Raw genomic sequence first — 26,826 nt, forward strand, 5'->3', positions numbered from 1 at the left:
GAGCGAGAGGGAGGAAGTGGGTCCGGGTTTAGTTCTTGTGATTATGTGCGCCGCCTGAGGTGAATGCCCGCCGACCTGGGAGAACGTGGGTGCGGGGAGGTGAGTGCGGGGGTGGGAGCGTCGGGGCCGAGTGGAGAAGCGTCTTGGCTGTCCGTTGGAGCAGTCGGGTCAGTGATGGGGTCGATCAGTGGGTGGAATAATGGGGTCGGTGTGGTCCTGATGGTGGATCCGCGGGCGGAGAGAGGGGGTCAGTGTGGTCCGTGGGGGAAGATAACCGTGGAGACTGAGTGTTGAGGGATCTGAGGGATGCGTGATGCTAGAACTTAATTGATTTCCTCTTTTAAGCTTACCGGTTTCTGTTTCTGATTTATTATCATGGTATATTTTGCTAGAGATTTGAAAAATATAATGCTGTGGGGTTGCATATAAGTTTCCAGTTACCTTATTTAGATTCCTTCGGTATCCAGATTGGTGGCTACTTTGTCTTTCTTAGTATAGTATTTATGTCATTTGTCTTTCTCTTTTTTATTATCAGACATCTTAAGGTTTATTTCATTGACCATTTTGAAGTACCAGTTGTGTTTATACTCCCTACTCTTTTTATATTAACTTTATCTCTTTTTCTTTTTAGATACTTTTTTTGTCTCCTTTTGATGTAAATTGTCATTCTTTCCCTTATTTTCCCAGTTTTATACTGGATACTTTAGGGGTATAAAGTTTCCTCTAAATACATCTTTATCTATGAAATGTGTAATTTCAATTTGATGTTCCACTTTGATTCTGAGTTATTTAGGAGAGTTTCTTCATTTTCAAATTATTAAGATATGTTTTAATAGTTTATTTTTATTTTTTTTGTGAGGAAGACTGCCCCTGAGCTAACATCTGTTGCCAGTCCTTCTCCTTTTTGCTGAGGAAGACTGGCCCTGAGCTGACATCTGTGCCCATCTTCCTCTGTGTTTTGTGGGATGCCGCCACAGCATGTCCTGATGAGCGGTGTGCAGATCCGTGCCTGGGATCTGAGCTTATGAACCCTAGGCTGCTGACTGGGGTTTGCGGGGATTTAACCGCTACACCACTGGGCCGGCCCCTAATAGTTTATTTTTAATTTTGTTGTATTGTCATAAAATATGGCTTGCAAAGTCTCAAGTTTTAAAAATTTATCAAGATTTTCTTTGAAGGCAAGTTACCCAATGAACTTTGTTCAATGGATATAAGAGAAAGAGTGTATTTTCTGTTTGTATGGTGCAACGTTCTCTTTATGCATATTAATATAGGCTGTTTGTATTTTTCAAATCTTTCTCTTTCCTATTTGCGGTCTACTTGATTCATCACATTCTGAAAGAGATAGAATAATAATCTTTCCCTAACCCTAACCCTTTGTAGTTCTATGTGCTTTTTTGCTAGTTTTTTTTGTGTGTGTGTGAGGAAGATCAGCCCTGAGCTAACACCCATGCCAATCCTCCTCTTTTTGCTGAGGAAGACCGGCCCTGAGCTAACATCTATTGCCAGTCCTCCTCCTTTTTTTTTTCCCTTTTTCTCCCCAAAGCCCCAGTAGATAGTTGTATGTCATAGTTGCACATCCTTCTAGTTGCTGTATGTGGGACGCTGCCTCAGCATGGCTGGACAAGCGGTGTGCGGTGTGCTCCCGGAATCCGACAGGGCCGCCAGTAGCAGAGCACGTGCATTCAACTGCTAAGCCACGGGCTGGCCCCCTTTTGCTAGTTTTATTTGTGTGTTTGGGGGAGAGGCATACATACACGTAAAGGGTAGTGCATTTTATATAATTTTTTTCATTTATTGGATGCTATTATTAAAGGATCCCTCTTTTCAACAAAACGCACTTTTAATCTTGATTTCGCTTTGATATTTATATTGCCATCGCTGCTTTCACTTTTCTTGCATTTGGATGATGTATCTTTGCCCAGGGCTTTATTTTATATTTGTATTTGTCTCATTGCTTAGGTTAACTGCTTGTAAATAATAGATACGTTTTGGTTTTTTCAAACCTAACCTATAGTCTCTGTTTGTCAATAGGATAATTTACCTCTTCAGTTTAGTGGAGTAATGATTTATCTGACATATACCTTCCATTTTAATGTTTACTATTTATTTTAACTCATTATTTTCTGCTTTTCCTTTTCTTTTTCATAGTTTCATTGGAATGATGAAATTTCTGTTCATTATTTCCATTCTACACCCCATATAACTTGTTTGTTCCTGAGATATTTAGAAATGTTTTGTCGTAGGACACTATTAATTTTCCCTTTAATGGTCTCCTTATCACATCATCATTGTCCTTTTTTATGTTTATACATCTCTTGCAAAAATTATTGCCAAACAGTATTTTTCTATTTGAGATTTGTCATATGATTAATTTTACATTTGTTTGGAATACATTTTTAGATATTTTCCGCAGATAAAGATAGAGATACTCTGCAAGTGCTTTTATTTCTGAAAATGTCTGTCTCTGGCCCTAGCAGAGAAGTGGTCCTTTAGATGCTATTTCTGATATCATTTAGCTTTCATTACTGCAGATGAGGCATCTTGATTTTCTTAACTTTCTCCGTAAATAATCTGTTCTTTCACACATGCTTTATGTTTACAAGTGTTTTAGATTTTTAAATTTATCTTTAAAATTCAAGAATATCCCCAGATTTGTTCATTGATTGGGTTCCTTCCTCTGTGTGTGTGTGTGAAGATTGTGGGGAAGGCTAATGGTACAGGCCTAGAGGTGTGGGTGGTGCCAGGTGTGGGGGTGCTTTCTCAGGGCCCGTTGCAGGTACAGGTGTGTCTGGGACTGGGGCTGTTGGGATTACTGATGGAGATGCACAGTGGGTAGTGATAAAGGTGTGGAGGCCAGTAATGGGGGCATGTGATATTGTGGTATAATAGGAAATATATATTTTAGTCTTTGTCCATGGTTCTCAGCACATAGTTCCCAAAAACTTTGTAATTTCCTAAGTGAGAAGAGCTATAAGGGCATCTTTTGTGCCTGGCACCTGAAATAGCTCCAGAGGGATAAAGGTGAAATAGGTGTTTTTCGTTATTCATAGTAAGTTGCTTTCAACCACACGTGAGTTTGTGTTAATTAAGTGATTTTTGGAAAGCCCCTAGGTAACCACTGGATGGGGGCTGGTTGCCAGAGGAACCAACTGTGCGATTAGAGGGTGAGAACTTGAAACTCATCCTCGGGCTGGATGTTGAATCAATCACCAATGGCCAATTATTTGATCAATCATTTGTATGTAATGAAGCCTCCACAAAAACCCAAAAGGATGGAATTTGGAGAGTTTCTGGATTGAACACGTGGAGATGCTGGGAGAGTGGTGCACCCCTTCTCACATCCCTTGTGCTATGCATCTCTTCCATCTGGCTGTTCCTGAGTTATATTCTTTTCTAATAAATCAGTAATCTAATAAGTAAAATGTTTTCCTGTGTTCTGAGAGCTGCGCTAGCAGATTAATGGAACCTGAGGAGGAGGTCCTGGGAATCTTTGATTTATAGCCAGTTGGTCAGAAGCATAAGTAACAGCCTGGGCAAGTGATTGGCATCAGAAGTTGGGGTGGGGGCAGTTTTGTGGGACTAAGCCCTTAACCTGTGTGATATGATACTAAGTCCAAATAGTTGGGTCAGAATTGTGTTACATTGTAGGACACCCAGCTAGTGTTGCAGAATTACTTGGTGTGGGGACCCCCTCTCCCTTCCCCCCAATACATAGCACACAGTTGGTAGCAGAAGTGTTGAGAGTGGAGGAAAAACACACAGGAGGAGTTTTTCCTTTGCAGGACATAGGGCTGATTGGTGGAGAACCAGGACCTTCAGAGTAGAGGTGTTGGAGGCTCTGTGTCCGGGAACTGTAGAATGAATGATTTGGGGCCTGTGGGCAGCAGGACGTGGGGACCAGTGATTCTGAGGTGTGAGTCACAGCTCCTGGCGGGAGGTCAGTGTGTGACATTTGACAGTTGTAGCGGGTGGAGGAGCGGGAGTGAGGATTAGGTGCCAGGGTTGGTGATGACTTGAAGGGCCTGTGAAGTCAGATAATGTCTGGTACAGTAATTGCCTTCTCTGTGGATTACTGATTTTCTAATAACAGCAATGGCTAATATTTAATTGTAATTGTAATATTATGTGTCACACATGGGCTGAGTGCTTGTCAAGTGTCATAAAATAGGTTTGTTTATTTAAAAAGTGTAAAGATGAGGAAACTGAGACTGAAGGTGGCAGAGCTGGTGTTCACGAGTACATCGATTTGGCTCCACACCTCGTATATTTCCCCGTGCCACCCTGGTCCGTGCTGTTCTGTGCACTCTTGAGAGGATGGCTGAGTGGCTGTCACTGTGTGGCACTCTCTCAGCAGGATCCCCTTGTTTCCACAGAGCCCTGAGATCAGACCACTTAGTTGAGCCTTCAGGATCTCTTTTCAGACTCCAGCCCACCTTGGCCCAGTATCGCTGGCAATCTTTGCACGTTCTCTTTGCTTAGGGCTCCAGGGCAGATCAGAGTGCTGAGATACACAGGTGAGGTCCAGTGTGAACGTGCCAGCCAAGGAGAGCTTGTCTCAGGGGTCCCAGATTCAGCTCAGATCCTGGCTTTGTAGGAATGTGGCAACTCCTGTGAGGCAGGAGGTCGAGTCCCAGAGCAGGAATTTTCTCAGAGCTGGACTTGCTAAAACAAAGCATAATCCTTGTAACAAAGCATGGTGTGAACAGTGTGTGAAACAGTACAGATGTTTCCTGTAGTGAGAGAGATTTTCTTTTTGTTTTTATTATAGAAAATTTCAAACATACACAAAAGTTATAATGAACTACCGTATGCTTCCATCACCCAGTCTCAGTAATATCAACTGTTTGCCAATGTTGTTCCACCTGTTCCCTTCCCCTTACTTTGTTTGGGACACAATATTTTAAAACAAATCGTGGATACCATATCATTTCACCCACAAATACTCAGCGTGCAAGTCCAACTGATGTGGACATTTTTTTTTTGCGTAACCACCATGCCATTACCCACCTAACAAAAGTTACAGTAACTCCCTAATATCATCTGATACTCAATCTATACTCAGATTTCTCTGATTATCTAAAAAATGACTTTTTAAACTTTTTACTGTGAAAATTTTGAAAATACAAAATTAGAGCAAATAGTGTAATGAACCCCTATACCCATCAATCAACTTCCACAATTATCAACCCATGCCCAACTGTCTGTCATCTATACCTTCCCTCCCTGCCATTTTTTCTCTTCTGATGGATTATTTTGAAGCAAATCTCAAACATTGTGTCATTTCATCCATAAATATTTCATTATATAAATCTAAAAATAAGCACTTTTAATAAAAATAGCCAAGTGCTGTTATACCTACAAAAATTATAATACATTTTAAAATGTCATTTTATGTGGATTGGGTTGGTAGGTAGATTTAGAGACTTGATCAGATTCAAGTTCCTTTTGTGGTTTTTTTTTGGACAAGACTGCTTCCCAGGTGGTATTGTATACTTCATCAGGAGGCTCATAACGTCGGGTTATCTCTTTCTGTGATGGAGCACCCGTTGATGATTGTTTCCTGGATCCACTATTTCATTAAGGGTGCAAAATGGACATTTCCATTTCTACCATTCTTTCATTTATTAGCTGGAATAATTACATGAAGAGAAAAGGAAACTCCTTCATGAAGTGTTTGGTTACCCCAAGGTACAGCTATATAGGAAAGGCAGCAGAAATGCTTGACTCTTCCGTTTTTTTACAAGTTTCAAAAATAATGATTTGATTCCCTAACAATTTCCAAAGGTCCTAGAAATGTTCTCTATCTTGATCTGGATGGCAAAGGCACATATGTGGAAAATAGAGAAAAATGCTATAATATTTATGTACTTTATATAAGTTATACCACAATAAAAAAATTAACAAAAGAGTAACCAAAAATGTTGTTTATATTAGAAAAGTGTATTTAATCAGAATACTTCTATAATGAAAGTTCAAAACAAAAGTAAATTTTAAAAGTCTGTCATGATGGGGCAGGCCCTGTGGCTTAGCGGTTAAGTGCGTTTGCTCTGCTGCTGGTGGCTCAGGTTCAGATCCCGGGCGTGCACCGAGGCACCGCTTGTCAGGCCATGCTGTGGTGGCGTCCCATATAATGTGGGGGAAGATAGGCACAGATGTTAGCCCAGGGCTGGTCTTCCTCAGCAAAAAGAGGAGGATTGGCATGGATGTTGGCTCAGGGCTAATCTTCCTCACACACACACACACAAATAAATAAAAATAAAAGTCCATCAGGAAAAAATATTGGGGAGGCCCAGGTGGTAAAAGGGTCACAGTGGCCAATGTGTGAGCCTCAGCTGGAAGCTGCTCCTAAACAAAACTGCAAGAAAAAGTGTTTCTGAGATGATTGGGGAATTTTGAGTATGAACTGAATGTTAAAATTATATAGAATTATTATTAATTTTCTCAGGCATGATAATGATCTTTTAGGAGATTTTTCTGATGTATTTAGGCCTGAAGTGTCATGACATCTGCAGCTTTCAAATGGTTCAGCAAAAAAAGTGTATCTGTATTAAATATATGTGAATTTACATGTGACTGTGTGTGTATAGAAAGACTAAGCAAATATGGCAAAATACTAATTGTTGAAACTAGGTGGAGGGTGTATGTGTGTTTCTGGTACTAATCAGTCAACTCTTTACGTTAGAAAACTCATAAAAAATTGAAAAACAGTGGCCTCAGTCAATAAGTGACTTGGCTCAGGTCTTAAGATTTGTTGTTAACTAGAACCAAATCCACTTCCTACATTGTAGTCAAGACAAAATTTCTGTTGAAAGTTTCCTTTTAAGAACTGTAAGCAAAGGAGAACTGTGAAAAAGCTGGAAATCTCCCTTTTTGGTCTTGCCTGTAGATGTGCTCACTACTTGGGATGGGCTGGTCACAGAAGCTCAGCGCAAAATCATTATATTCTTTAAAAATAGTTACTTTGTTTTTTACTAGGAAATAAGAAGAATATAAATATCAAAATTACCTAAAATTTTACCATCAACCAAATATTATATCTGTTAACATGTTACTATATTTCCTTCCAGATAATTTTCTCTGTGCACGTGCATGAATGCATTTGTGTATGTGTATATTCGTGTATGTGTGCATGTGTACATACACACACATCATTCATTGAAAGTGGAATGGGGGGCCGGCCCGTGGCTTAGCAGTTGGATGAGCACACTCTGCTGCTGGCAGCTGGGTTCTGATCCGGGGCGCACCGTCGCACCGCTTTTCTGGCCATGCTGAGGTGGCGTCCCATGTACAGCAACTAGAAGGATGTGCAGCTATGACATACAACTATCTACTGGGGTTTTGGGGAGAAAAAGGGGGAAAAAGAAAGAAGGATTGGCAATAGATGTTAGCTCAGGGCCGGTCTTCCTCAGCAAAAAGAGGAGGATGGGCATGGAAATGTTAGCTCAGGGCTGATCTTCCTCACAAAAAAAAAACAGGTGGGGGGCGGCCCAGTGGTGTAAGTGGTTAAGTGCGTGCGCTCCACTGCGGTAGCCCGGGGTTTGCCGGTTCAGATCCTGGGCGCGCACCAATGCACCGCTTGTCGGACCATGCTGTGGCGGTGTCCCATCGAAAGTGGAGGAAGATGGGCATGGATGTTAGCCCAGGGCCAGTCTTCCTCAGAAAAAAGAGGAGGATTGGCAGATGTTAGCTCAGGGCTGATCTTCCTCACAAAAAAAAAAAAAAGTTGAATCGTACTGTTTGGTACATTTTTCTTTTTACTTTGCATTTTAACATATTATTCTACAATAGTTTAATTATATATTTATGTCCCTTGGATGTCCTATAAAGTATTTAAGCAGTCCACAATTTTGGGTATTAAGATGTTTTAGCCCTGTTTTTGTTACTTGCTATTCTGTGGTAAAACTCATGCATTTAAGTCTTTGTCCAATGCAGGATGATTTTTTATGATGTAGTTCTAGAAGTAAGTTTTTGGGTTGGGTCCGTGGACACTAAATGATGTATGTGTCCTTGTTGACATCGGCACACTTCCTTCTCTCATCTGTCCCTCTGTCTGTCTGTTTTCTCAGATCTCTGCCTCTTTCCCAGAAGAGCCGGAAATGACCAAGTCCCTGGTGAGTTCTTATTTGTTTATATATTTTTTTTGTTGCTTTCTTTATTTTCTAGTGGATTTTAGGAAGCATCTAACTCCCATATAGTAAGATGGACAAGTATGAATAAATAAAAACTAAGATCAGAGAAAATAAGGAAGAGACTATCAATTCCAAGTCAAACTGGGAATATAGATATACGTGAGTTGTGTGGTTTCACACAGTTACGAAGTTTGAACTGTAAAATTGTCTCTGATCTTCCTGAAAGGCATGGCAATAATGGAAATGAGATACATGGTTTATATTGTTGACAAGTAATTTATTTCATCTATAGTAAAGATTTCCTGGTTCTTGATGTCTGAGAACATTTTTGATAGATCTTCAGATGGATGGAGACAGAACAGTATCTTCAGCAACAGCCCTGTTAGAAGTGCACTAACGGGATTTCTGTTGTCTTATAAACCAGTGCTTCTTACTCTTGTGCGTGACTTCGGGATCTGATTTAGTAGGGCTGGAATTCCCATGGATGTTAATGCTGCTTGTCCGAGGACCACCTTGTGAAGTAAAGTTTTGAGGTTTTATTATGAGTGGGTGTTGAATTTTTTCAGATGCTTTTTCTGCATCAATTGACATGATCATGTGATTTTGCTTCTTTAGCCTGTTGCTGTGGTAGATTACACTGATTGATTTTCAGATAATAAACCCCACTTGGTTTATTGCTAATATTTTGTTAAGGATTTTTGTATCATATTTATGAGGGATATTGATCTATTTTTTCTTTCATTATTGCTATGTATGGATGAAAATCCCAACTCCCCACTTGGCTTTTTCCCACACCACCCAGTTGGAGTGTGAAGGGGCATGTCTGTTCAGCCAGGCAAGTGTGGGAGTCTAGGCTGCCCATGGGGTCTTTGCTAATGGGTGAGGGGACAGGCCCAAAGTTGGTTGTTTGTTGGTTCCTTGGTTTAATCTGTTGTGTTTGGCTGGAGTATGTTTTGCCTGAAAGTTTTCTTTCTAGGTTGCCACTTTCCTGGTCTTTTAGCTACAGAGAGCAGACTTTTCTTTGAGCTTTTTTTGTGTGTACTTGGTGTTTCTGGGTTGTAGGCTTTTTCCAGCTCCTTGTTCAGAATTGAATAAGGCGGTAGACTTCAGGGAACTTATACTGTGTAATCCCTTTGTCCCTGAGGTCCCTAGCCAGTTTGCCTTTTCTCCTTTACCTTTCAGAGTCTTCTTATGTTTATTTTATGAATAATGTCTGTGGTTTCTAGATATACTTAGTGAGATGAATAGAGACAAATGCATCTACTCATTTCCAGAATTGGAAGTCAGTTTATTGATTTTTTTAAAGAGGACTTATTTATATATTAAGCATAGTCTTATATATATTTTTTTCAATTATATTTACCTCTTTGTTCCTTGCATTTTAACTTTTAAAAGTAAATATTTCACTTTGAATATCATGGAAGTTATACTTGTATTTACTCAAATAGTTCTTTGAGGCTTCATAGAAAAAACATTTGTCAATGCCCCCTTACCCCTCAAATTTCAGCTTATGAAAGGTTATCACTCTGAACTCAATTGAACTAATTCTTTTAATATTTACTTTTGTATGTCTACATAACATGTTTATATTGGTACCTCTTTGCTTTCAGTTTTAGGTATTATCTACTGACTTAACACAATGGAAAATAGGGATTTAACTCTCTTTCAGACACTTAGGCCCTCAACACTCACCTGCACATTTCTTATGTCCCCTCCTTCTAGTATGGGTATATCGTAATTTTGGGTAAATCAATAGAATGTATTTATTATGATGATTGTTTTAATTATATTCACAGCTGGACAATTTACTTTACCTTTTGTGCATTACTTTTTGTTTTACCTGGAGTTAATAATTGGTTTAATCATTTGTTTCATTTTCCAGATACATATCAGTAATTCAACTCCACATTCTTCCAGATATATTCTCAATCTGTTAAAATATATTAGATAATAGTCACGGTAACCACAAACGTTAATATAATGCTTACTATATGCCAGGCACTATAAGTTCTCTCTCTATTAACTAATTTAATTACAACCTCTATCAGGTATCTATAATCATTATCCTCATTTTACAAAGGAGGAAACAGATCCACAGAGAGCTTAAGTAACCTGCCCAAGATCATGCTGCCAGTAAGTAGTGAAGCCAGGAGTAAAACCCAGGCAATTTGGCTCCAGAATATAGGCTATTCATTTCAGCTCTAGAGAAACTTCTCTTAGAGTCTTCAGCCTGCTCACAGTTGCTCTCTATTTGATTCTCAGCTATTTATTGACTTGGGAACGCCCTTTGGCATGATACTAGGAATTCCTTTCATGTCTCTCAAGTGTTGGATCTCCTATTTTCTGGCTCTTTCTTAATTTATGCTTTCATTTTTAGAGCATATCATCCAGTAGCTCTCTAGAAAGTGTGTGTGGGAAGCAGATTTTTTGAGACCTTGCACATCTGGAAATGTCTTTATTTCACCCTCAGTAACTTCATAGCTTGGTCGGCTGTATAATTCTAGATTGTAAATCATTTTTACTCACAATTTTGAAGCCATTATTTTTTACTTTTACAATCCCATTTTCTCTTACTTGATGTGGTAGGCAGAATAATAGCCCCCAAAGATGTCCATGTTCTAATCCCGGGAACCTGTGAATGTGTTACTTTGCAGATGTGATTAAATTAAGGATCTTGAGATGGGGAGATTATACTGGATTACCTGGGTGAGCCCAGTGTAATCACAAGGATTCATATAAGTGAAAGAGGGAAGTAAGAGAGTCAGAAACAGGGACAGATTTGAAGATGCTACTCTGCTGGCTTTGAAGATAGAGGAAGGGGCCGTGAGCCTCTAGAAGTTGGATAAGGCAAGGAAATGGATTCTCCCATAAAGCCTCCAGAAGGAATGTAGCCATGCCCACACCTTAATTTTAGCCCAGTAAGACCCATTTTGAACTTCTGACCTCCAGGACCATAAGATAATAAATTTGTGTTGTTTTAAGTGTGCAGTAATTTGTTACAGCAGCAATAGGAAAATTACAGATTTTGATATCTGGAAGTGGGATGCTGCTGTAATAAATACCTAAAAATGTGGAAGTGGCTTTAGAATTTGGTAATGAGTACAAACTGTAAGAATTCTGAAGAGCATTATAGCAAGTGCCTAAATTTCCTTGAACAGACTGGTAAAAGAAATATGGATGTTAATGACTCTGCTGGAGGACTCAGAAGGAAGTGAGGAGCACAATAGAAAAAATCTATATTGTTTTAGAGAATACCTAAATTATTATAAACAGACTGTTGATAGAAATATGGATGTTAAAGGTGCTGCTGGGGAAGACTCAGAAGGAAATGAGGAATGTGTTACTGGAAACTGGAGGAAAAGGTGTCCCTGCTACATAGTGGCAGAAAACTTAGCTGAATTTTGTCCTGTAGTTATGTGGAAAGCAGATTTGTCAATGCTGACCTTGGATTTTTCTCTGAGGAGATTTCCAAGCAAAGAGTTGAAGATGTAGCCTGGTTTCTTCTTCCTGCTTATAATAAAATGTGAGAGTTAAGAGAAAGATGGAGGGAAGAACTGTTGAGCAAAAAGGAACTAGAGTTGATGATTTGGGAAGTTTTTAGGCTGTCAAGATTCCAAAGATGCTAAAATTAGTTTCACTGTCAGAAAAGTGTGCTCTTGAGAGAAAGCCAAGGGTGTGGATAGATGCTTTATGTATTTTTCTAGGTTTTTAGGTAATTAGCAGGAGGAATAGGGTGGAATGCACTTACTCCATTTTTTTAGAGTCAGAAGTCTCAATCTCTAACTTGAATATTTAGTCCATTTACATTTAATGTAATTACTGATATATTTGAATTTATATATGCCACCTTACTCTTAGTTTTATATTTGAAACATCTGTTTAATATTATTTTTCCATTCCTTTCTTGACCTTCTTTTAGAGTACTCAAAATTTTATTTTTCCCTTTGTTAACTTGTTTTTTATATATTCTTTTATTGTTACGCTAAATATTACAGTATCCTTCTTTAGCTCAGTATTGTTTTACCCCCTTCTCAATAGTTCTAGGATACTAAAGGACCTTAATTCCATTTACTGCCTCTCACTTTTGCATTATTATTTTCATGTATTTCAATTCTTCATATGTTTTAAACTTCACGTGATATTACAGTTACTGTTTTGCATAGTCAGTATTTGCAGTTTTGTAAAGTGGGATTTGAGGAGCTTCTTGAATCTTTGGGTTGATGTCATTTACCATCACCTTTTCAAATATTGTTTCTGCCCCATATTTTCCCTCTTTATCTTCTAAGACTCCAATATGTTATTCTTTTTCACTGTGTCATACATGTGACACATGTCACATACTCTTGTGTTTATTTTCATTAAAAAACATCTCTGTGCTTCAGTTTGGATATTTTCCATTTACTTGTCTTCCATTTCAGTAATTCTGTATTCTGCTGTTAAACCTATCTCAGTTCTTAATTTTAGATATTGAGTTTTTCAATTTTTGAATTTTCGTTTGATTCTTTATTATAAATTCCAATTCTCAAATGAAAGTCTCCTTCTTCTCGCCTAACTCCAATTCCCTGTAGAACTGTTTCTATGGAATATATTTTTTCTCTGGTTTTGGATATTTGGCCTTGTCTTTTGGTGTGCATATGATTTTTTTTTTATTGTGTCAAACAGTGTATAAAGCATTACAGAGGATCTGGATGATGGTATCTTTCCCAACAAAGGATTCATCTTTCCCTTTGTTAGCAGATAGAGTGGAGGATGAACACCTTTATCCAGTCAGGCAGTGTTGAGTTGAATCAAGGCTAAGTTGAAGCCCTAATAAGACTTAGTCTACCTCTAGTTCACCCTGGCCGTCCAGGGTTTTCTGCTGAGAGCCCAGTTTGTCCTCTGTGGATATTCCTCCTGCTTAATGCCCAACTCTGTTTTCTTACCAGACCACTAAAATTTTGCTTTGCTTTTCAGAGGCTATCTGCTTAAGTTTTTAGTCTTCTGCCCATACAGCCCTAGAATTCTGCAGATGTCCTGAGGGGAAAACTGGCCATGTGTTTCAGTTCTCCTGGTTTTTGTTTCACCCAACGGCAGCCTTCTGCTGGTTCAAAGCTGGGTTCTCACCTTTTGCCCACAACCAGAGTTGGTAAATATTCCCCGTGTAAGAGTGACTGCCTACGTCAGCTTACATCTTCAGTGTTCTCTCCAGAGTCTTAGTCCCTAACAGCTTTCCGGTGCTTTCAAACAGATGCTTTCACTATTTCATCTGGTGCTTATAGTTATTCTTGGAAGAAACACCACACTGCCATAAGCTATTATATACCATTCGGAAATGGTAGTACCTCAAAAGAGCCCCCTTCACATACCATGCAGTTCGCCCATTTAAAACGTACGTTCAGTGATTTTTAGTATATTCACAGAGTTGTGTGACCATCATCGCAGTTTTAGAACATCTTCTTTAGCCATCCCCCTCTAAACTCATACCTTTTAGCTATCACTTCCTGATCGTTCCATTCCCCCTAGCCCTGGGAAACCACTAATCTTCTTTCTGTCTCAATATTTTTGTCTGTTCTGAACATTTCATATAAATGGAATAATACAGTATTCAGATCCTTTTCCTATTTTTAATTGGATAACTTATCTTTTTATTGAGTTGTAGGAGTTCTTTATTCTAGATACAAGACCCTTATCAGATATATACTTTGCAGAAATTTTCTCCTAGTCTTTGGGTTGTCTTTTCACTTTCTTGATGGCATCCTTTTAAGCACAAAGTTTTTAATTTTGATGAAGTCCTATTTATCTATTTTTTCTTTGCTTACTTGAGCTTTTGACTTCATACCTAAGAAATCATTGCCAAATCCAGTGTCACAAAGATTTACCCCTGTTAGTGAAAACATAAGTTTTGGCTAAATGTAAGAACATTTATGCCTTTGGTCCATTTTATTTGTTTTTATATGACATGAGATAGAGATCCAACTTCATTCTTTTGCATGTGGATGTCTGCTTGTCCCAGTACCATTTGTTGAAAAAACTATTTTTTCCCTTTTATTTTATTTATTATTTATTTATTTATTTTTGTGAGGAGATCAGCCCTGAGCTAACATCTGCCAATCCTCCTCTTTTTTCTGAGGAAGACTGGCCCTGGGCTAACATCCGTGCCCATCTTCCTCCACTTTATATGGGACGCTGCCACAGCATGGCTTGCCAAGCAGTGCGTTGGTGCACGCCCGGGATCCGAACCAGCGACCCCCGGGCCGCTGCAGTGGAGCGCACGCACTTAACCACTTGCGCCACCGGGCTGGCCCCTATTTTTTCCCTTTTAAATTGTTTTGGCAGCCATGTCGAATATCAATCGACTGTAAGTATGAGGGTTTATTTCTGGATTCTTGATTACATTCCATTGACCTGTATGTCTATCCTTATGTCAGTACCATATTGTTTTGAAAAAAGAGCCTATTTTAATCATCTTTTTTAAAGAAAGAATTGATTTACTCTGGATTGGTGAGTGCAAACTGAATGGCAGAGTATATTTTCTTTTTTTTTCTTTTTTGTGAGCTAACATCTGCCAATCCTCCTCTTTTTGCTGAGGAAGACTGGCCCTGGGCTAACATCCGTGCCCATCTTCCTCTACTTTATATGGGATGCCACCACAGCATGGCTTGACAAGTGGTGCGTCGGTGTGCACCTGGGATCCGAACCAGCGAACCCCGGGCCGCTGACATGGAGCGCGCGCAACTGCTTGCACCACTGGGCCAGCCGCTATGTTTTCTTTTTTAAGTGAAATGTTAATGAAATATGGCATACATAGAAAAGAATACACAAATCATGTATATAGCTTGATGAATTTTTACAGCTTATCCTTTGTAACCAGCACACAGATAAAAACAAAACAAAAAACCAGAATATTATTAGTACCACAGAAATAATGGCATGATATTTTAAATAAGATTTATTTTTTCCTTCAAAATAATAATGTAAAATATAGGTGTCTAGTGCGAACCATGTATGTTGTATCCTGTTAAAAATTATTAAAAGTTCGTTCGTAAATATCTTGTTTCCATCTTGCAATCCTGATCCTTCGGAGTGAATAGGAGTGTGTTGTTACAGGGGTCCGTGTCATTCAAGGATGTAACTGTAGACTTCAGCAGGGAGGAGTGGCAACAACTGGACCTTGCTCAGAAAAGCCTGTACAGGGATGTAATGCTGGAAAACTATTTCAACTTGATCTCAGTGGGTAAGCACAGCTCTGCTGGGTATAAGGCTGTACTTAATTGAGTGTACCTTCTTTCTCAGAAGATTTGAAATCCGTGGGATTTCTGACGTATGTGGGACTTGTAAAGACTGCAGGACATCTGAAGTTTTGTCCTATCTTCTTAATCATCTCTGGGTATTATGAATATACCTGTGTTCCTCGTGCACTTTTCTAAAAAGTAAATGGAGTGCTTCATTGTATGGCCAAGTCTTCTGAAACCAAGTCTTCTGTCATTTCCTGTTAATAGGGTGTCAAGTTCCCAAACCAGAAATCATTTTCAACTTGGAGCATGGAGAAGAGCCGTTGGATGGTGAAATCTCAAGTCAGGGCTGTCTAGGTGAGTAGGGAACCAAGAGCATGGAGACAGAACAGCTGTGCTGGCAGAGGCTGACAACTTCAAAGTGCTATTAATAGGACGTTTCTGTAACATTCTTAACTTTTGGAACTGCACGGATGAGTTGATATTTGTCCCTCGGATATCTAAATGACTCTCCCCATATCAGTGTCTTCTTTCCTTGACTTTTTAGGAGGGAATGTACTACAATTACTCGTACTTTGGATCTAGGATCCTGCTTTTTGCTTTTTCTCCCTTTCTCTAGCATTGTTATTCTTTTTACCTCCATCACATCAAGGTCTTAAATCCTTTTCTCATGCATACATACACTCATAAATTTGCGTTTTTTTTTGGTGAGGAAAATCAGCCCTGAGCTAACATCCATGCCAATCCTCCTCTTTTTGCTGAGGAAGACTGGCCCTGAGCTAACATCCATGCTGCTCTCCTCTCCCTCTACTTTATGTGGGACACCGCCACAGCATGGCCTGACAAGCGGTGCCTCCGTGTGCCCCCAGGATCCGAACCCGGGCCACCAGCGGTGAAGCGGGCGCACTTAACCGCTACACCATGGGGCCGGCCCCTAAATTTGCCTTTTTAAAGTGTTAGCTTTGGTCACACTCCTACTGGTTTCTTTTCATATTCCCTCTGTTCCCTTGGTGCTTCAGACTTGTCATCTAGAGGGGGCTTCATTTTATCCTCTCCCGTGTCTGTCCTCCAACTGTTGCCCTTGAGGTATCTATCTACATTTGGAGACAGTTTTTTTTTTTTTTTTTTTTTGGTGAGGAAGATTAGCCCTGAGCTAACATCTGTGCCCATCTTCCTCTACTTTATATGTGGGACGCTGCCACAGCGTGGCTTGATAAGTGGTACGTGTGTCTGCGCCCAGGATCCAAATCCGCGAACCCCAGGCTGCTGAAGCGGAGTGCGTGCATTTAACCACTACGCCACTGGGCCAGCCCCTGGAGACAGCTTTTTGCTGTATATGTTAGTAATTATGCTTCTTGACATTTTTGTCCTACTTGGCTTGTGTAACACAACACTAACTTGGTCTTTCTAATTTATTTATTATGATATTTTATAAAAAGTTTTTGTAACTTATGTACAGGAAAGTTAATGAGTCCTCAGTTTGTAGTTAATATCATCATCAATGTGTTTAACCCTCCTTCTTATTTTATTTCTTCATTGATCCCTTTTAATCCTCACTCCTCATGCTTGTTTTTATCATTCCCAGAGGTGCTGCTCTAGTATATTTGATATGTTTGCTATCTATCCTTGAATTTGTGGGGTAGTTGTAAAATTTAAATTGTTGGTTTTTTTAATTTCTATAAATGGTACTGTGCTATATATCCTAGTCAGTTTCTTTTTTTTTTCTCTCAGCACTAAATTGGTTCACATTGCGATCTGTTTTTCTAGGTCAATGCTTCTAACTGATGCATAGCATTCCATAGTGTAGATATATACCACGTTTTACTTGTCCAGGTTCCTGGCTACTACAGTCAGTACTGCAAGAAATTTCCTCATGCAATATTCTTGTAGGAAATGAGAATTTCTCAGGGAAGTGTAGTGGGATTGCTTTATCACTGGATACACTAATACTTGATTTAATTAAGTATAACCACATTATTTCCTAGATTGGATGTATCATTCTACAATCCCCTGAGTGTACAAAGGTACTAGTTTCTCTACATCCGTGCCCATGTTTCTAATAATTTGGCTAATCTAATGGATTTTAATTTCTAAGTATTGTTTTAATTTGTGTTTCTCTAATAACAAAATATTTCAAACATCTCATCATGTGTCTTGTAATAGATTCTGACTTCATTTCTGATGTTTGACTGCTGACATCTTCGAAGCTTCACCCCTCTCTCTTTGCCTTCTGCCCCACATCTGGGCAAACTGATAAGAAAGCCCAGGTGCTCCCTCCTTTGGTGCTGGCGGGAAGTTGCCTGGGAACAGTCAGCCTGGCCCCACCCCCAAACACAGTAAAAAACCAAGCCCATCTCCTTTTCTTGCTCTCTCAAGCCACTTTTGGATCAGCTTGGAGCACTCCTTTAAAAGCTCCTTATTGAGTAATGAACCTTTTCATACTTTCTTGGTGTGTGTTGCGTCATCACTGTTGACATCGGAATCAAATTTGGAGTGGGGCTCCATTTTTCCTCTGCAGATGACTGAGCAGTTGGTGCCAGGAGCAGGAGGTCTAGACGATGACCACTACAATAGGGGTCTTTCTTCTTTTGCTATCCGGCTCTGCTGCCTGCTGGCGAGTACACACTTGGAGCTGTGCTGCTGTAGGCTACATTTGATGACTCTTACAAGTCTCTGTCATATATATAACCAACTGAAGTTGGAAGTTATTATTGACATTTAGGGACAGATGTAAGGGATTGGGCCCTCCTTAAAGTAGCCCTGGGCTGTGTATCTGGGCCTGGACCTCTCTGCATGTCTCAGATTGAATCGTGTGTCTGAATTCCAGCACAAGTTGTGACTGGTGCCTGGCTCAGGGGAACGAGTCTTACCTTGTCCCTGTTGGTTGTGTGTCTCAAGCAGGCATTGGCCCCATTGTGTGGGGCTCTTAGGGGAACCACTGATACCTTTGGCATATGAGGGCCCATCAGGTGGCCACCAGTGGAGGAAGAGCTGTCATAATGCTCTGCTAAGAGCAGATGGCTCACCTTTCAAAATCTTGTCATATTCTGTTGTGGTGTTTGACTTTTCCCTGTGACTCAGCTTCTCAAACAATTCTTTCTGCTCTTTCTACTAATTTTTCTTTTAGAAAATATCATTTAGATGCCCTCCTCCTCTTACTTTCCAGTGATACCACCTAAAACCATGTCTGTATTTTCTCATGCCTGGATTATTCTAACCTTCTTTGGATGTGCTGATCTCTTTTTTTTTTCTGCTCATTCATCTTAGATGCTACTGATAGATTTCATTGCTTAAAACATTGTGTTTATCCTGTCGTAGCTATATGGAGTAAAACTAAAGTTACTACCTGTTATCTAACACATGACAAATTCTTCTCTCAGTGGGTTTGTAAGCTACAAAGAGAACGTGCCTCATATTTGCAATTCACATTTGTCTCTGTTTACTTTCCATAATTACATTTACTTCATTTTAACCTTTTCTTTAATGATCCTCCTGCATCTAACCCTTTGATTATTTTGTGATTTATCTGCCTATTCAGATAATATACATACTTATACTTGGTACTCAGGTTTCACTTACTCCTTGAATTGGACCTAACAATTAAAGCATACATTGCTTTTTCCCTTTTCTCGTTCTCCATCCCACAGAAACTCAGAGAAAACTACCATTAAATTATGTGATAACTGAGTCTTTTACAAACCCTGTTTTTAAAAAATATTTCTGTAGAGAATATTTAGTAAAATTAAATTATTGAATTTATGTAGTAGGCAGTGGAGGTTATTTTTCTCTATTTCCGAAGGATTTTAAAATTTTTCTGCTAGAAGCAATTTAAAGGGCAATAATTGTAATTGAAAGGGAAGATAACTGCATGAAATTTTAAAATTTCAGCCTCTGTGCATTAAGCATGAGTTATGGTGCAGGTCTGTGCCAATTAAGTATGAATATGAGTGGCTCAGAATATCTAGTCTTTGTTTTTCTTTAAGTTAAAAGAAAAGAGGGCCTCTGTAGAGTTATGCTGAGATTTGAGATTAGTTTTTAGAGCATAGAACCCTAAATGATCTGTGAAGAACAATGAATTTTGCATAGGAACAGAGGATTAGAAAAAGGAAGTGTAATGGGGAAAAGGAAAAGAATATATGTTTGGACTCAGCAGTAAAATAGACCATAGTGACCGTTGGAAAGATAGCTTACACACATTTTATTGGCCTGAATTATGACTCTGTATTTTATTGAATGAGTAATTGAATCAACAATAACAGAGAAATTATATGTAATTAAACTTTTTAACACAAGAGCAAATTTTTTTACATTGAACGACATTGGTAGTAATGTAAATGTTGTCAGACATAGCAGTTGGTTTGTATCCTAAAGAAAGTGAAAGCTTGCAAAAGGTCAAAATGCATGTTTAGGAATCCAGTATTAGATGTCCTCAGGATGAATGAAAGCCGTTAAGGTGTGTGAGTAAAAATGTAATATAATAGTTAAAGAATGTGTTTGGGGACATGACAAGGCTCTAGAGACAGAATAAAATGGATATGAGGTTAGACTGTGTCTGTGTTCAAGAACTCTGGTAGTATAAGGGAGTTTTGTAATCTATTTTTTATATACATATTTACTGAGAATCTACTATCTTATACACTATTCCAGAATTTGGAATAGTGATTCTTATTCTGGGCAAGAATGGTATCTTGGAATAAAGCCAATCTCCTGTCACTAAGAGACCCCGAGAAACAGTGACTTAGAGAACATAAACACTGACTCATCACATGACAGTCCCAAGGTGAGTGGTCCAGGTCTGCCAGGCCACTCTGCTCCTGATGGCTATTCAGGGACAACGTTTCTAGAAAGTTGTTGCACCATCATCCCCTGGGCAGGCATTGGCAAACATGTTCTGTAAAGGCCCAGAGGTAAATATTTTAGGCTTTGTGAGCCGTATGATTGCTGCCGTAGCTACTCAGTTCTGCTGTTGTGGCCTTAGAGCAGCTGTAGACAGTATGTCAATGAAAGGGTGTGGCTGTGTTCCAGTAAAAACGTTATGGACATGGAAATTTGAATTTCATATAATTTTCATGTGTCATGCAGTATTATTCTTCTTTTGATTTTTTTCAACCATTCAAAAATTTAAAATCTATTCTTAGCTTTTGGGTAGAGACCTGGGTTTAGCCTGAGGGCCATAGTTTTATGATCTCTGCCTAGGGCATTGCCAGCTGCATAGAGCTAGGTGCTGCAAGTCTGGAATATGACAGTGGGAAGGTTGTGGGAGACACACCCACTTCCTTAAGACATTGGCCTTGTCACAACAAATATAATTTTTACTCCCATTTGATTGGTGAGAACTGAATTACTTGGCTTCACCCAATGTCAAATGAGGCTGGACAGATCTATTGTTCTGAGGCAGCCATATGCTTGGCTACAAGCTTAATACTATTGAAGGAAGGGACAGATTTTGATGGACAACTTTGTCTCTGCTTCAGATGGCTGGCCCTTTCTGCCTTTATATGCTTCCTATTAGATGCATGTATCTCTGCACCCCAAATCAAGGATCAAGAATTGAATCATAGACGTCCATTTTCTGTTAGGCTAAATCAGGATGACTGAGGCTACAACAATTTTACTATATATAAATTTATATTTAGGGCACAGTGGTTAATAGGGAAAAGAGAAGGCAGGGAGATCAGTGAGAATTTATAGATGAAGGGCAATAAGAATCTAGACGCAGAAATACTTCCTTTAAGCCACATAGTTTGTCACTTTGTTCTTCTGACACCTTACTGTGTAGTTCTGCTATATATGTAGAACTGACATGCTTCAGTTTGAGTCTTATCCTCCCCAGTTACTAAACATTTCATTTGGGCAAATTACTTAACTCTTCTGTGGCTCAGTTTCCTCATCTGTAAAATAGGGACCATAATAATACCAACAGCAAAGGGTTGTGATGTTTAAATGAGATAGGATAGAACTTAGAACAATGCTTTGTTTAAATGCTACTGTTTATCATATGGTAAATGTAATATAAGTATTCATTTTATTACTATATATAATTGTATATAAATAGATTACTACACATATATTTATGTATGTTTTATGTATTTGTATGTCTTTGTTATTATATTTATATAGAGCCTCTCCCATTTCTCCATGTTCACCCTGAATCAACTCTATGTATCATTCTTTCTACATTCTATTAACTGTTCTTGGTGTGTTTTATTTTTTCTTTCTTTTTCAGATGGGAATATTGGTTTTGAAACTTCACTACAGGGAATGTCTGAAGAAGTTTCAATCCAGTTTGAGAGAATTAATCTCTTCACAAGAGATGACCCATATTCCATTTTAGAAGAATTGTGGCAAAACAATGAACAGATAGGGAGATATGAGGAAAACCGGAACAAATATTTAAGTCACGTCACCTTCATCAACAAGGAAACACTAGCTAATGAGAGGGACTATGAATATAAGGACATTGGGAAAATAGTTCCTGTACACACACACCTTGTTCCTTCAAGAAAAAAACTCCATAACTATGACTCATTTGGAAAGAGTTTGAAGCCTATTTTAAGCTTATGTAATTATAATGAAAGCAATGCAGCAGAAAATCTTGATGAGATTATTGCGTATGGTAATATTTTCACTCATATGAATTCTCATACAGAAATGAATGCTTGTGAATGTAATCAATGTAAGAAACTTTGGAGTCATAAGCAAGCTCTCGTTCAACATCAAAAAATTCATACTGGAGAGAACCTCTATTTATTTTCTGATTGTGTACAAATTTTCACCCAGAAGTCACACCTCTTTGGACATCAAAGTATTTATAGTGAAGAGAAACAACATGAATGTAGCAAATGTGAGATAGTCTTCACTCAGAAGTCCCAACTTGCTGTACCTCAGAAGGTTTATACAGGAGAGAAACCCTTTATATGCACTAGATATGAGAAGGACTTTTCCCTCAAGTCAAACCATGAGAAAAATCTTACTGAAGAGAATCATTATAAATGCAGTAAATATGGAAAAGCTTTTTTCCAGAAGTCAGATCTTTTCAGATGCCAGGGAATTCCTACTGGAGAAAAACCCTGTGAATACAGTGGATGTGGGAAAAACATCTCTCAGAGTTCAAACCTCAATATATGCAAAAAAAAAATTCATACTGGAGAGAAGCACTTTGGATGTACTGAATGTGGGAAAGCCTTCACAAGGAAGTCAACACTAAGTATGCATCAGAAAATTCATACAGGAGAAAAACCCTATGTATGTACTGAATGTGGCAAAGCCTTTATCCGGAAGTCACATTTTATTACACATGAGAGAATTCATACTGGGGAGAAACCTTATGAATGCAGTGACTGTGGTAAGTCCTTTATAAAGAAGTCACAGCTCCATGTGCATCAGCGAATTCACACAGGGGAGAATCCCTTCATATGTTCAGAATGTGGGAAGGTCTTCACTCACAAGACGAATCTCATTATACACCAGAAAATTCATACTGGAGAGAGACCCTATATATGTACTGAATGTGGGAAGGCTTTTACTGACAGGTCAAATCTCATTAAACACCAAAAAATTCATACCGGTGAGAAGCCCTATAAATGCAGTGACTGTGGAAAATCATTCACCTGGAAGTCACGGCTCAGGATACATCAGAAATGTCATACTGGAGAGAGACATTATGAATGCAGTGAATGTGGGAAAGCATTCATTCAGAAGTCAACACTAAGTATGCACCAGAGAATTCATAGAGGAGAAAAACCATATGTTTGCACTGAATGCGGGAAGGCCTTCTTCCACAAGTCACATTTTATTACACATGAGAGAATTCACACTGGAGAGAAGCCTTATGAATGCAGTGATTGTGGGAAGTCCTTCACGAAGAAGTCACAACTCCATGTGCATCAGCAAATTCACACAGGAGAGAAGCCCTACAGATGTGCTGAATGTGGGAAGGCCTTCACTGACAGATCAAATCTCTTTACACACCAGAAAATTCATACTGGGGAGAAACCCTATAAATGCAGTGACTGTGGAAAAGCCTTCACTCGGAAGTCAGGCCTCCATATTCATCAGCAATCTCATACTGGAGAAAGACATTATGAGTGCAGTGAATGTGGGAAAGCCTTTGCAAGAAAATCAACACTAATTATGCATCAGAGAATTCATACAGGAGAGAAACCCTATATTTGTACTGAATGTGGGAAGTCCTTCATCCAGAAGTCACACTTAAATCGACATCGGAGAATTCATACTGGAGAGAAACCCTATGAATGCAGTGACTGTGGGAAGGCCTTCATTAAGAAGTCACAACTCCATGAGCATCATCGAATTCACACAGGAGAGAAACCATATATATGTGCTGAATGTGGGAAGGCCTTCACCATCAGATCAAATCTTATTAAACACCAGAAAATTCATACTAAACAGAAACCCTATAAATGCAGTGACTTTAGGAAAGCTTTAAACTGGAAGCCACAACTCAGTATACATCAAAAATCTGATACTGGGGAAGTAGAATGCCCACTGCCATAGTCATGATGTGGGGATACAAAGTTGTGAGAGGCTACAGCTTGATTAAGGAGCAGGAGGTAACCAAAGCCAGCTTTCCTCTATCTAGTCAGACATATGAGTATCTGGATCACATAGCCAATGTCCAGTCACATTTACGGGGAGATATTTGGGAGAAAGTGTTTAAGCACTGTGTAATGGTAATGGTTGGTTACTTGACAGATACTGGGGTTGTCAAGCCCCTGCAAATAATAGTAAATGTGCAAGGAGATGCCTTGGCAATCTTTCTGGCTTCCTGTTTTGGATAAGCAGCTTTATAAATTCAAGGCTGCTGAGTTTTTCATGCCCTGGGTAGCAAAAATATCCAATATTGACCAAAGGGATTTCTTAATAAGTAGAGTGCTAAGAAAATTTTTCATTGTCTAAGCACCCTATGGACACTGAAATCAAGGCAAAAGTATAGACAATTCAGGTCTATAATGAAGAGAAGCCAGAAGCTTTTGTGAAAGTTGACATTAAAGACACAAAGGACTCTACTTTCTTTTCCTCCTTTTCTTTGGAAAGTCACTATTATTTATTATTCATAGTATCAGTGTGTGGAAATTTGGATTAAAAAATTTTAAATTTACAACTGGACTCTGAGATTGGCAAATCAGATCCACAGGCTTACCTGAATATTCACAGGCATCTTTAGGTAACCAATATGTTCTGTCATTTATTAATTCTCTGCCATGACAGCAGGTAACTCTCACCCAAGAGGTATAAAGTCCTCCCAGCCTGTATCCCAAAAGTGATCAGTCGTGTAAGCAGTAACCCCGTAGACTACTTGTCACCTTAGAACTGGCCCTGAGATCATGGAACTCAGCTACAGGTCACAAATCTAGATATCAGTGCTTTGGGTTCTCAGCCTCATCCACAGAAACCTATACTTTTTACTGATTTCTCTTTGAAAAAGAGACAAATTATGAAAATGGGTTTCAAAACCTAGAAGTCTTTCCTTCCAATTCTGTTAATACATTCTCTACATATTCATTACGTGGTAGGTTGCTATGGGACACAATTTTCTTGCATTTGAGCTTGTTTTCTTAGACGATATAATATAGTTGCACATTTGGAAGAGTACTCCTATACACTCCCAATCTCTACAAGTTAATCTTATTTAATTGTTTTTTCAAATCCTGTAAATTCTTATAGACTTTTTTGTCTTTTATTCTATCAGATACTGAAAGAAGTGTGTTATAATCTTCCAGGATAATTGTGAATTTGTCTCCTTTAGATCTACCAATTTTGGCTTTATATATTTTGAGTCTTTGTTGTTAACATACATTCAAATTTAGAATTGTTATACTCTTCCTGGTTAATTGGAACTTAATCATTATGAAATATGTCCCTTTTTATCTCTAGTGATGCTTTTTGCCTTAAAATTTACTGTCAGCTGTTAATACAATATGCATGCTTCACTTACTGAAGGCTAGTGTAAATGAGTACTCACACCGCTTCCTGGACAAGGCGAGGATTTAGGACGTTAACTCCATGTATTCCCTTCTTGATGTGTATGGTATTGATGTCATGCATTTGACTTCTGTCTGTGGTTGATGTGGCCAGTCATTGTTCCAGAGTCAGTATTCATTTAGATTAGTCCACATACTTACCTTTTCATCGCTTCTTTGTTCCTTCTTGCCCTTTAAGTTTCCTTCTAAAATCACTTTTCTTTTGACTGAAGAACGCTTTAGTATTTCTTTTAGTGTCTGTTTGCTAGTGACAAATTTTTTTTTGTTTGTTGGAAAATGTTTTTATTTTGCCTTCGTTTTTGAAGGAAGGATATTTTTTACTGAATGTAGAATTCTCAGTTGGCAGTTATTTTCTATTAGTATTTTGAGGATGTTTTGTTATGGTTTGTCTTCCATTGTTTTGTTGAAAAGTAAGCTTTCAATCTAATTCCCTTTGAAAGTAATGTCCTTTTTTCCCCCTTCTTTTCCCTCCTTTAAAATTTAGGCCTTTATCTTAGACTGTCAACAGTTGGACAACGATATGCCTATGTGTGATTTTGTATGTATACATCCTTCTTGGGGATTTGCAGTATTTTTTTTGTATGTATATATCCTGCTTGGGGGTTTGCAGTGTTTTTTTAAAATCTGTAGCTTAGTGGGTTTTGTGTGTGTGTGTGTGTGTGTGTGTGTGTGTGTGTGTGTGTGTGTGTGCATGTTCTGGGGAATTTCTAGCTGTTATCTATTCAAATTATGCATCTGGTTCATTATCTTGCTCTGCTTCTTCTAGAGATAGCCCCATTATCTAGATTCCCTGGTGACCTTTTTCTCTTGGTGGTTGTTTCTCTTGGGTTTTGGTGCTGTCTTCTCATATATGTGGTGATTTTAAATCAACTACCAGACACTATATATTAAAAATTGTAGAGATAACTAGATGACCTGGATGATATCTTCCAGAGAGGATTTGCCTTTGCTTCTAACAGGTGGCTGGGCTAGGAACACTAGCAATCCCTGATTACCTTCATCCAATCATGTATTGAGATAATTTGAAACTGGGCTTCAGTCCCTATGAAGGTTTGTCTGTATTTATTTTTTCACTCTTATTCCTAGGGGATACCCTTAAGACTTAGGACTGACTTTGGGAGATTTATCAGACCCCTCCTCCTTGGAAGGACCTTAATTCTAGTATTTTTCTCTTTAGTCCCATAAATTTATCAAAAACTGTCTTAAGCCTCTCTTGCCCAGTATTTGCTTTAAGAGTTAACAAATACCTCTTTTTAATAAATAGTTCCACATTCCAGAGGTTAAGTCAAGTCTTATCTCTAATCTTATTGCTGCAGTTTCTCACTTCCTTGGTAGTTCTCCAATGCCATCACAAAATTAAATGTATTTAATATTTTCTTCCACCTTTTTTAGTTCTCAATTTAAGCACTTTACCATTGTTTATTTACATTTTTGTCACTAGGAAAAATCTGATACCCATCCTCTCTCTCTCTCTCTCTC

The 26,826-nt window shown here is 38.7% G+C and overlaps 1 protein-coding gene across 1 annotated transcript; it reads left to right on the plus strand.

The window, feature by feature from the left end:
- The first annotated feature begins 10 nt into the window (after positions 1-10).
- On the plus strand, positions 11-26,010 carry ZNF484 (zinc finger protein 484). Its single transcript, XM_058566121.1, has 5 exons — positions 11-99; positions 8,070-8,114; positions 15,219-15,345; positions 15,611-15,700; positions 21,570-26,010. Exons 1-5 carry the CDS (start codon positions 64-66, stop codon positions 23,858-23,860), a joined length of 2,589 nt encoding a protein of 862 aa, XP_058422104.1. The 5' UTR covers positions 11-63; the 3' UTR covers positions 23,861-26,010.
- The last annotated feature ends 816 nt before the right edge of the window (positions 26,011-26,826 follow it).

The sequence above is a fragment of the Diceros bicornis genome, chromosome 22 (assembly GCF_020826845.1).
Source record: "Diceros bicornis minor isolate mBicDic1 chromosome 22, mDicBic1.mat.cur, whole genome shotgun sequence".
Lineage (NCBI taxonomy): Eukaryota > Metazoa > Chordata > Mammalia > Perissodactyla > Rhinocerotidae > Diceros > Diceros bicornis.

Excerpts from the sequence above, each read along its gene's own strand:
- ZNF484 (XM_058566121.1), top strand. The coding sequence starts at position 64 with ATGCCCGCCGACCTGGGAGAACGTGGGTGCGGGGAG. Across the intron at positions 8,115-15,218 it reads CGGAAATGACCAAGTCCCTG|GGGTCCGTGTCATTCAAGGA; the intron begins GTGAGTTCTTAT and ends GTGTTGTTACAG. Across the intron at positions 15,346-15,610 it reads TTTCAACTTGATCTCAGTGG|GGTGTCAAGTTCCCAAACCA; the intron begins GTAAGCACAGCT and ends TCCTGTTAATAG.